The sequence below is a fragment of the Pelobates fuscus genome, chromosome 11 (genome assembly GCF_036172605.1).
Source record: "Pelobates fuscus isolate aPelFus1 chromosome 11, aPelFus1.pri, whole genome shotgun sequence".
NCBI lineage: Eukaryota > Metazoa > Chordata > Amphibia > Anura > Pelobatidae > Pelobates > Pelobates fuscus.
The window spans coordinates 12728614-12740875 of NC_086327.1; the positions used below are offsets into that span (position 1 = coordinate 12728614).

General features: G+C 36.7%; 1 protein-coding gene across 1 annotated transcript in view; it reads right to left on the reverse strand.

Annotated features, from left to right (window-relative positions):
• The window catches only part of EPHA8 (EPH receptor A8), a 145203-nt gene that overhangs the window by 86044 nt on the left and 46897 nt on the right, over positions 1-12262 (reverse strand). Inside the window, exon 2 of the mRNA XM_063436984.1 lies at positions 10823-10887. Coding sequence (XP_063293054.1) covers positions 10823-10887 — 65 coding nt within the window. The remainder of the gene's footprint in view (positions 1-10822; positions 10888-12262) is intronic.

Sequence of the window (12262 nt, forward strand, 5' to 3'; positions counted from 1 at the left end):
AGAAATTACTACAGATTAAAGTTAAAGTAGAAGAAACATTAGCTGAGATTTTACAGGCAGAAATGACATTAAAGCCACAAACATGGCTTTTCCATCTTGATCTACCGAAGACGAATACGCACTGTAAATATTTAGTGGTAAATATTTTACTGGCAGTTAAGATATGCATAGCTAGAGATTGGCGGAAACCAGACTCTCTGGAATGGCCTAGAATAATTAATCAGAATACACATCAAGCACATATGGAAAGATATTTTTATATGGTAAATAGGAAACTCTCTATCTATAAGGAAATGTGTTCCCCTTGGCTAGAATATATTAAAGAGACTTAGACCCCCGATAGGAGAGTGCCTAAACTCTGGCAAATAGAGAATTAATTGTCAAGACTTCTATTTCCCGCTCCTCCCTCCTTTTTTCTTCACCCCCTTTTTTCTTTTTCTCTCTTTTTAGTGAACAAAGGAAAGCTTAACCCTGTCTACAGGAAGAGGAGGAGGAATTCCGATGCTCATCAGAACACATCCATTACCGGAGGATGCATGCTAGAATGGTTTATAAATGCTTCGTAGGTGTTAATTTTATGTATGTTTGTACTTATGTATGTTATGGAAAATAATACAATTTATAATTGTACAGAAAAGAATAGGAATAACAAACTATGATTTTGGTACTCCATTTTATCTGTGGAGGGACTAAATACCAATGTCTGATGTTTAAAAATAAATAAAAATAAAATAGGAATCTTATGCAGACAAACAAACAAGCAAAAAACAAACAAAAAAAGATAAACACAGAAGCCATTACCTTCCGCGTTTCACCCACCTGGACTTAATCATAGACTATGATGTTGACACACTGTTTTTCTGTAAGTACACCCCGGGTATCCTGGGTTTATGGACTATAATTAGGATTCTTCTCTTTCTTTCTTTATTTAAAGCCACTTAATAGCACCTTATAGCTCCACTTGAAAGTTTAGTTTCTTAAATATACTTTTGTAGACCATATAATTACAGATGTACTGCAATGTAAACCACACTATAATAGCACTCCAATCTTTTCTTTGACGATGGGTGTCCTTAAAAAGTGAGGAGAGCAATGTTTTCAATCAGCGGAGTCTCTCTCAAGTTTTTAGCTTGCCCAAACGTTGTCCTTTAGCAGTAAATAATAGAAGCACATTTACTCAGCTTCTGAGAGCCTCGTGTTTCCATAAATTACTGACTGTGGAGGTGGTACTCCAGAATATAGGCACCAAGTGAGTGTCGGTAAACTTGGGCCATTCATCGTTAGTCAAAATTTTATTGCTGGCATTTTTAAAGTAAGTTGTGAAATCAGTTGGTTTTTGTTTCCCACAGGTCGTTTCTTTTTAGGTGTAGGACAATCTTTTCCAATAAACTCTGTTATGCAGAAGGTCAACTGCCAGTAATGTTATCACTGGCCGTTTTTTTCCCATCTGGCTATTGAGTAAATGCCCAGCAGGACTTGATTTAAATTTGACACTTTTGACAAGCTTTCTGATTGATTATTAACAGGACAATGTTTGAGATTTCTATTAAAATCTGCACTGGTGCTGATGAGAGTCTAGGCTAAATACAAAAATATTTCCTGACGTGAATAAATCAGTTATAAGTTACTAAAATGCTGTAAATAATGAAATTTGTCTCATAACTATAGACCTCTAATTCTTTATCATAATTTGTTACTTTATGACCTGAATTATCACAGAAACACAAATGTGCTCGTTCCAAGACTTGACCTAAATCTAAATATTAATTAAAGTTAATAAATACAATAAGTACGTGTCCAACTGTGCGCTTTATTATTCCTAAATTATTATTTTATAGGTTTTAGAGACATTATTAATCAATCAGCAGGATGACCCTAGTATTTCCTCTTTTACAAGTTTTTTTTATGTCATACTGCTTATATTGTGTATTTCAGAATGTCATAATGAATATTGTGATCCTGCGGTCTGTCGCAAGAAATTGGGTATTTATTTGTACGGTAAGTGATTGGAATGGTATATAAATGGAAGAATTTGGCCCTCAATACAAGTGGCTCTGATTAGCGACATATTGCACTGGATGTTATCAAACTGACAAACTGTTATTTGCAAAACAATTGACAGGAATCCAAAGTAATTTCAAAGCGAATTTTATATTTTACGCCACAGTTACTGAACTAGAATCATAGCAAACTTGGAGATTTTCCCAATTTTTAATATTTTTTTTTACAAATTTAGAGGAACACTGTTGTGCCATACAAACTTATTCCTGACACTATAGTCTTGAAGTAGCTGTTTAGGTTATAGGCCCCAATTCGGTTTCAGTAAAAAGGTGATTTTGTTCACCTTTTTTCCAAAGCCGCGCTAGTCTCGCCACAGTTGACTGCGCATGGCTCCGTCTCCATGACTGAGATCATCAAACTTGATGACCTCAGCCAATACAATGCTTTCCCATAGGAAAGCATTGGGAGGCTAATGCTGATTGCCACAATGCATCAATGCATCTCTATGAGAAATGTTCAACTGGAGACACGTAAAGCCAGTGCTGCACACAGTGCTATACTGCGATAGGAAGCACCTCTAGTGGCCGTCTGAGTGACTGCCGCAATGCGGTGCCTCTAGGCAGCAATGCGAACACTGTCTTTTCTCTGAAAAGGCACCGTTTATAGTGTTAAACCTCCAGGGACAGGCTATAAGCGCCAGAATCACTACATTAACCCCTTAAGGACCAAACACCTGGAATAAAAGGGAATCTTGACATGTCACACATGTCATTTGTCCTTAAGGGGTTAAAGTGTAGTGGTTCTGGTGACTATAGTGTCCCTTAAAAATCACACATTCACACATGAAATTCACAGGTCTATTATATGTCTCTCTTGTCCACGTGCTTCCTGTGAGTCCACTTATAACGAGTAGCACCCTGTTTCAATGCTGCTCTTATTATCAACGGATTACCTAAATAGCGATCAGTACAATATCAAAAATTACGTTTTTTTTCTCCAAAATGTTTTATTGTGAGTTGATTATTACTGCTAATTTCCTCTATGTGGTGTATATAGCGATTACTTAATAAAAAAATACATTGCTATACAACTGCAACAATTTCAGATGGACAAAACCTTTTTTTTTATATATGTAGCAATAAGAGATGCACTCTCAGGTCTTTATAAATAATCAGTTGGTATTTATTCCAAAAAAGGTTACATCATCAGATCGACGTTTCGACCCTACCGGGTCTTCCTCATTTTTTATATATATATGTAGCCTTTTATCCTAAAATTCCAGCCAAGCAGAAGTAATTTCAGATATATAAGGGTTAACGGGACTTATAAGGTTAAATAAAAAATGATGGGGTTTAATATCATTTACATATGTTTGCATTAAAGTCTCTCTAACCACGCACTGCAAGTGAGGTAGGATACAATTTGTAATATTTTGTGATATTAAACTTTAGATTATCTGAGGAAATAGGGGCTGTGTTCGTTTCCAGAAAAAAAAGAATCTATTTACTAAGAAGATATATTTCATTATAGGTTTGAGTAATAAGATGCAGAATTAATTTTGCCTCTAACAATATTCTGTGCAGGACATCACAGCCATATGGGTTTATCCCGTGAAATTATTATCTATTCTAAAATTCATAAAACTCATTTTATTTCCATATTTTACAGATGGGTTGATTTTGAGTTTGTGTAAAATCCGTTTTTCAAATAAATAAGTTATTTCATAACAGCCATTCTACACAGAAGGCTAATTGGTGTTGACTAAAGTCAGTGCGGATTCATTTGCTGATCCCAATAAGCACATAGCCACAGGGAGAAATATAATCACATATTTATTACAAATTCACAAACAAACACAACAGCCATTTTACGGAAAAGAAATGCTTCTGGCGCAACACATTCGTTTTCACAGCTGGCTGAGCAGAACACAAATTATTCTCTTAACACCTCAGCTGTCGACCAGTCTGCAAAAGCATTTTAGGTCAAAATAATAATTTATTGCTAATAAATGGGGGGCAGTTCCAGGACAGGACACCTGGGAGAGGTCAGAATCCATCGCCATCAAGGGGGGGTCTTGGCTATTTTAGGAGAAGTTCTGCTGATTTGGACAATCCTTTGCAGCTTTAAAAATTATAAATAAATAAAAATGTACAAAAAGTTCTAGAAAACCATTCAAGTTGTCTACTAGCTTCAAAATGTATCTTACAGGTTGGTTGTTTTCTCTATATAATTAATGTGTTTACAGCTCCAGAGCTTGCACCGTAGCACTCTAATATACCATACAGCTCTAATGCTTTAAGATATCTTACAGCTCAAGTGATTGCACTTCAACTCTTTAATGTGTCTTACAGCTGGAACATTTGTTTTTTTATGACTTTAATTTTTTGTACAGATCTGAACTATGTTCCTCTTCATTTATATGTCTGACTTATATTAGATTTTTCTGCCCAAGCTCCATATTGAATTGTACGTCTCTAGTGTTTACACTCCAGCCTTTTACTATATCTTGCAGCTATCGTTTTTGTGTATTTGGAGTTCTATGTATCTTACAACTCTAGTATGTGTTCCTTTTGTCGCTATGTGTCCTACAACATAAGTGTTTACACTCTAGCTCTTTAATCTTACAGCTATAGTGTTTGTATTATTGGACTATAATTTATCTTACAGCTCTGGTATGTGTTTTCTGGTCATTATTGTATCTCAAAGATTATTTTTGTTTGTGGCCTTAGTCAAAGATGTGTCTTGCTGTTCATGTTTATCCTCCCCAGGTATTCCATCTCTAACACCTCTTTAAAGTGTCCTAATGCTTTAGCAGGTATATTATAAAGAACATTAATGTATCTTAAAGCATTGAAGTGTGATCTAAAAACTGTTAAGGTATATTACTGCTTTATTGCTTCACATATAGGACTACGACATGTCTTACAGCTCTGGCAACTGGTTTACGGGCCTGGGATACAGGCGCCCCATTACAAGTGTCCCTATAGTGTCTTCATGTGAGAGACACATTGTAACTTATCTCTGGCTAGAAATACTCTTCCTAAAAGCAGTATATACATCAAGGGCTTTCAATAGGTGGGAATTTCGTCCCTGAGCTTAGTGGGGTGGGTACGGTGTTGAACGGTTAAAAAATGGTGAATACGAGTTTAATCACTCAGTACACATATTTTAAAACACAAGTACTTTATCCATTAGAGATGGAGAAAGATAGCTAACTATAATATAATATATTGTATATATTTATATAATATAAACAAGATTGAATGTGGTAGTTAACTAAGCCTTTGTTACATCACGCAAATTTGTTGCTCGAATAAAATATATATGATTTTGATGTCTTTTATTTTTCAAAGGTTGGACCATTTGTATGTGAGTATGAAGGTGTGTCTCTATTTTGTATGATATTACACCGCATGCTTAGATACCATAACCACCACAGCAGCTATTGTGACAGGAGTTCCAGGTGCCATCTATTGGTAATCTGTCAAACTGTTAATACATAGTTTGACACTAACGTTGTAGTGCCTGGTTCTTCTGGTCTGAATTGGACTTTCAAAACAGAAATTCTTATTTCTGTATTATAACGCTAACTCCTACAAGGTTTAAAGAATATTCATTGGCTGAGATTTGTTCATTTAATTTTGAGAACACTAGGGTAACGTTTTACAAAAATAATCTACACATATTCAGGCAGTAATTATTAAATATTATTAAATATTAAATATAACCGTGCTTCTTAATCGATACCCCATGATGTTTGTTTCAAATTGATAAAAACCAATACCCTTAATATACAGAGTACCTTTAAATACTATTTATATAAACTGGCGCTGGAGTACTTCAGACCTTTGGGGGGCACATACCACAGGTCAAGAAAGTGGTATATGACATTCAATAATCATACATATTGTTTGTGGAAGTAGAGGTGACCTTTGGAAAACTTTCATCGGGGAACGTGAAAAAACACGTCTTTTGATGGTTTATTCATACTTAAAAAGTAAAGAAAAACTAATTAACGGTTTTCAAAAAGCATTACGCTTCCTGATGGGAAATGTTTAGGTAAATTTCGATTTGGCTGGAGAAAGACTTCTTCTCAACTCGACGGAAAGAGGTGAGATTGTGATCAGCCTCATATCTCCAACCCAAATACCTGGACTCTACATTTCTCTTTCATCCGCAAATTCCGCACTGTTAGTTTGAAGTGGATTTTAATAAATGAGGTTCAGTCCGTCTCGTCTGTTGCCATCGTGATAACATCCCCTAGCGAGTTGAAAATGAGGACATCTTAATTAACAGGGGGAGGTTCTAATTCCACTTGTATTCAGGACTCTTCTAATGATTTAAATTAAAATCAACACGCTTAGCGAAAAAATTAAAAAAAAAATCAGTATTCATTGAGGCCCAAACAAAGATGTTAACAGCTGATAGACTCCAAGTTGGCCATATCTCCCAAGACACCATCGACGAGCGATGTTGTGCTGTATGGAGAACGGGTAAAGACTGAACAAATAAAGAATCTTTATCCCATCAGGTCTTATCTCGTACGGTCAGTGTCCTATCCTGCATACAGCCTGTTATCACTATGTTTGTTCATTTAAACCGTCCTCGCTGCTTTCTCTTTTGTTTAGTCTCTGTTATGCTCATACTGGCACAATTAGCCTCTGCCAAAGCCAAGTATCTCTTTCTATATCAAACCATTTACATTTCCGGCTCATCCACCCAATCTCTGTAGCTAGTCCTTTGTTCCTCTCCATACGATCTTTTTCCTATCTCATAATTAACTTCTCTTTTGCCTCTACCAGCCAAATGTGCTTGCTGAGCCACGCTTTACAGATCCTCGGCTATATGATAACTTCACAGGAAAATGAGAAGCAAGAGAATTTCTAATGCCCATATGTTTGGCAACATGCAGGACCAGATAATTATATATATATATATAGAATTATTAATTCTGGCTTAGTAGATTTAACATGGTCACCCATCGTAATCGTCAATGGTTTGAATGGAAGCAGCTAAGAAAAAAACATTTTTTCGGGAAAGTCTCATTTTCATTATGAGGTTATGTTTAACTGAAACAGAACAGCCACACACCTGCATTAAGTGTTTATAATGTAGCTCTAAAAGCAGAATGTCCTCTCATCAATATTGTCTCCATTCTGCATTTACCCTGTTTCCTTCCACCATGTCTTAAGCTATGTACATTACTGTCATATATCACCTGTTCCTTGAACAGTTCACCAATTCTCTATTTTTATTTTTTGGTACAAGCTTCCCACTCCACTCCAATACCCAACTCAATCCTCTCAAAACATTCAAATATAACACTCCTCACCATTTGCCATCCACAATACAAGCCTCCTTTTTCACCCCAACACCCAAGAACTACATATATGGCAAAATTGGCTCCTTCATGCAATTGCCCTCCCCCCCAATCCCTTTATCTTTAATCCCTCTACCCTAAACCCCAGCACTAGTCTACTCAATTATCTCAATGACAAAGTTTTCCCGTTCAGTTTACTTATCCCCGTTTAGGTTAGCACCACAAATATTTAATCTTCATGTTCCAATTAGCTCCACAGTATAGTAAGTCTCATATCATATCTACCTCAAACCCAGTACAAAAATTAACTTTGCCACTGTAGCCAACTTGTGCACCATCACCAAGACATATTCAACCATCCCACCTAAACAGTACAATTATTCAGGCCACATGCAATGCATATACAGAACTGCTATACCCCAAATCGGTTTTGTCCCTTCCCCACAGTTGCTCGAATTGATGACACTTCAAGTACAAAAAGTGTAGGTTGCAGTTCTCCTCCTCAATGCTTTGATGTTCATGGTATGATATGGGTCCCGATAGGCAGCTCATCTAAAATCAACAATCACTGACCATACTACAGAACATCTCACAGTGTACTGAAGATAAAAAAAGCTGCAGGCTCTTGGAACTCCCCTTCCCAACCAGCCCACCCCTGATGACTAAAATTCTAAATAATAGCGCTATTCTAGTGCAATATAATTACTAAATAAAATACAATTTCAGCCATAAATGTATCAATTGCAGTGTTTTATTGTTTACTTTAAACAGTGCATTTTTCTTTGGTTTCCAATATTTCTTTATGAGCTGCATTCTCTATATGAGGGTGTGATCCAAAAAGGCATGTTTTAATCAAAATCCAAACATGATTAAAAAGACTGAAAAATGAAAGAGCGAGACGCGTATATTTTGGATGGATTCACGCTCTGTTACTCTGCTTTCAGGAGCGGGAAATCAATGTTCTTTATACGAGTAGCAGCTGTTTAGTCAATTTCAAATATGTCACAAAATAGAAAAATGCACCTGTCTGAATGCAGGCCAGCATGGCGTACAAACAGCGCACAGCGGCCAACTCAAAAACAGTCTGTCTTTATCTTCACTGAACATTTCCCTTATAGCATTTTCTGTGAAGTATGAAAAAAAGATAATTTCTGGAATATATAGAATTTTTATAACCTGTAATGCACTATTTTTGTCTTTACATGCCATTTTCCTGTTAGAGATTGACTTAAATACAATTAATGTAGACAAATCCAAAAAAGAATCACCCAGATCTTTGTCGGCACAATTCAACTTATTGTGTCTCTTGTAATCAAGCTCATCATGAAGGAGGTAAATCAGAAGAATACAGTGTATAGGTAGATGCTGAGGAGATAGAGGTCGGGACACATTGTCCTTACATTGAAGGATACTGTGTATAGGTAGAGGTCGGGACACGTTGTCTTTACATTGAAGGATACTGTGTATAGGTAGAGGTCGGGACACATCGTCTTTACATTGAAGGATACTGTGTATAGATAGAGGTCCGGGCACATTGTCCTTACATTGAAGGATATTGTGTATAGATAGAGGTCCGGGCACATTGTCCTTACATTGACGGATACTGTGTATAGGTAGAGGTCCAGGCACATTGTCCTTACATTGAAGGATACTGTGTATAGGTAGAGGTCTGGGCACATTGTCCTTACATTGACGGATACTGTGTATAGGTAGAGGTCCGGGCACATTGTCTTTACATTGAAGGATACTGTGTATAAATAGAGGTCCGGGCACATTGTCCTTACATTGAAGGATACTGTGTATAGATAGAGGTCCGGGCACATTGTCCTTAAATTGATGGATACTGTGTATAGATAGAGGTCCGGGCACATTGTCCTTACATTGAAGGATACTGTGTATAGGTAGAGGTCTGGGCACATTGTCCTTACATTGAAGGGTACTGTGTATAGGTAGAGGTCGGGACACATTGTCTTTACATTGAAGGATACTGTGTATAGATAGAGGTCCGGGCACATTGTCCTTACATTGAAGGATACTGTGTATAGGTAGAGGTCTGGGCACATTGTCCTTACATTGACGGATACTGTGTATAGGTAGAGGTCCGGGCACATTGTCTTTACATTGAAGGATACTGTGTATAGATAGAGGTCCGGGCACATTGTCCTTACATTGAAGGATACTGTGTATAGATAGAGGTCCGGGCACATTGTCCTTACATTGATGGATACTGTGTACAGATAGAGGTCCGGGCACATTGTCCTTACATTGATGGATACTGTGTATAGATAGAGGTCCGGGCACATTGTCCTTACATTGAAGGATACTGTGTATAGGTAGAGGTCTGGGCACATTGTCCTTACATTGAAGGGTACTGTGTATAGATAGAGACTGGGGCACATGCCTGCCTTAATAATGTCTTTCATGAGTCATGGATCTCTTCATATCATCAACAAAGCTTGACATTCTGATTAGCAGAAATATTGGTCAGAAGGCCGCAGCTCTGAGTAAGCAAAGGTTTTGTACTAGTGATTCTAATTTCCAAGAAAAGTCCACTTAATCAGTTTGCAGTCAATTGGTATCCCTCCAACTGTTCTTCAACTACATCCCCACTGAGCCTTATCCGGTATTTTACTGGAAACATACCAGCTTGGCAACGTGGTATGCTGATGTGAGGTTTCATAATATCCTATAACTTCTGAGTTCTACCAGGGCCACTAGGAGATTATTAAATATATTACTCTCAGCTTAAAGTGGAATGCTCAGCACTGTTTGTGGCTTCTACAGTCCAGACATGTGAGCTACTGCGTATTGATATATTGCGAGATATTGTTATATCTAGAAAGCTATTTTTAGCTACTTTCATGATTAGATTGATGCAAAAGTCACATTGTTTAATAAGTTGAAAAATAAGTAAGGATTGCCATGTTTTACCTTCCAACCTTTGTTTAAGGGATACGAATGGCAACACGTACAGCTGTCTAGTTTAATTTCAGTATATACATGTCACGTTTTGTTTCCCTCGCTCTCTGATCATGACATGCTATCACTTTTGGGGGTATTTAATATTATATCTGACATGCTTACGGGTTTATTTCAGCATCTTACAGTCAGGAGAGGATGAGGTGAGACTTGTGTCTGACCTTGTCACTATTATTTGTGATAAGAGGTCTACATATAGCCCATATTGTGACTACTACAGAGAAAGGAACACAGAGCCACGGGATTTCTCAGGAAATATAAGGTGAAGTTTAATTGAATGCAGTTTCAAAGCTGAAATGATTGGATCCTCTGAAGGCTAACCCTTCCTCTGCGTGATGGGACCTGGGTCTGTTTAAATTTTAATGTAACATTACTTATAATTAACTTCAATCTGTATTCCAAAAAATAAAAAATGAAATCATGAATGATATGGAAAATGGAAACCACTAAACTCCACACAAAAAGCGATATATCCAATCTGAAAACCAATTATGAGTAGATACATAGTTGTTTGATACTTACTCCATGTGGTGGGTAGGTGAGCCAACCCCAGTCACCGGGAATCATAGCCGTGTCTAGCAAACTCACTGCAAAACAAATACATAGAAATGTCTTATTAACATTAGGCTCTGACATTCCATTTCAAACTGTAAGTATCAACAAGTTATTTGAAAATAAAATAATCCATTTGAATTCAAAGCTCATAACTCAGTAAATATATTTTAGTTTAAAGGAACAATATAGTCGCCTAAACAACTTTAGCTTAATGAAGCAGTTTTAGTGTATAGGTCATGCCTCTCAGGTTTCACTGCTCAATTCACTGTCATTTAGGAGTTAAATCACTTTGTTTCTGTTTATGCAGCCCTAGCCACACCTCCCCTGGCTATGATTGACAGAGCCTGCATGAAAACAAAAACTGGTTTCACTTTCAAACAGATGTAATTTACCTTAAACAATTGTATCTCTTGCTATGTAAATTAAAATTTAATCATATACAGGAGGCTCTTGCAGGGTCTAGCAAGCTATTAACATAGCAGGGGATAAGAAAATCAAAATTAAACAGAATTTGCAATAAAGGAAGGATAAACATTAGATGACTCTTTACAGGAAGTGTTTAGGAAGGCTGTGCAGGTCACATGCAGGGAGGTGTGACTAGGGTTCATAAACAAAGTGATTTAACTCCTAAATGGCTGAGAATTGAGCAGTGAGGTTACAGGGCCATGTTCAATACACCAAAACTGCTTCATTAAGCTAAAGTTGTTTTGGTGACTATAGTGTCCTTTTAATGGTCATATTGCAAAGTACATGGCATTAACCTGTGTTAAGAAAACATATTTTATGTAAATCAAATGGAAATGGTGTTAATAATTGGTAAAAATGTATTTACAATTATTGTGTCACATATCTTTAAATCTCCTGCTTTCTGTTCTAACAAACAGAACTCAAACAGCTATTATTCACCATGGTAGTACAGGTATTTTCTTTTTAGAATAATTATTTGACTTGGTTTTTTGTCATAAAAATCGTCATTATGATGTTTTGGCAGAATAATAACAACAGAAAATGATATAAATTAAAAATCGGGTAAACCTATCCACAACAAACTTACCAGATATGGGAAACTCAAACTCGTGCATAGCTACGGTCTACACTGGTGCCAACATCTGTATTGTGCAATACTGGAATTCTAGAATACCTACCTATGAACAGCTTATCCGCAAGGTCTCCTACATCAACTCCATGGAAGATCCCACTGTTAGACTGAGGGATACTACTCTAAAGACCCCCTTAAATTGGGTTTAATTGATGTGAATACATTTCTCGCACCCATTAACGGGAGACTGCCCATTCTATTCTTCCATTTCCTAATCTCCCTTTTTTTCTTTGTCCTCTTCCTTCTTTTCTAATCCACCTATTTATTTATTTATTTTAATAAATCTTAACCACCTACCTTCTCTTCTT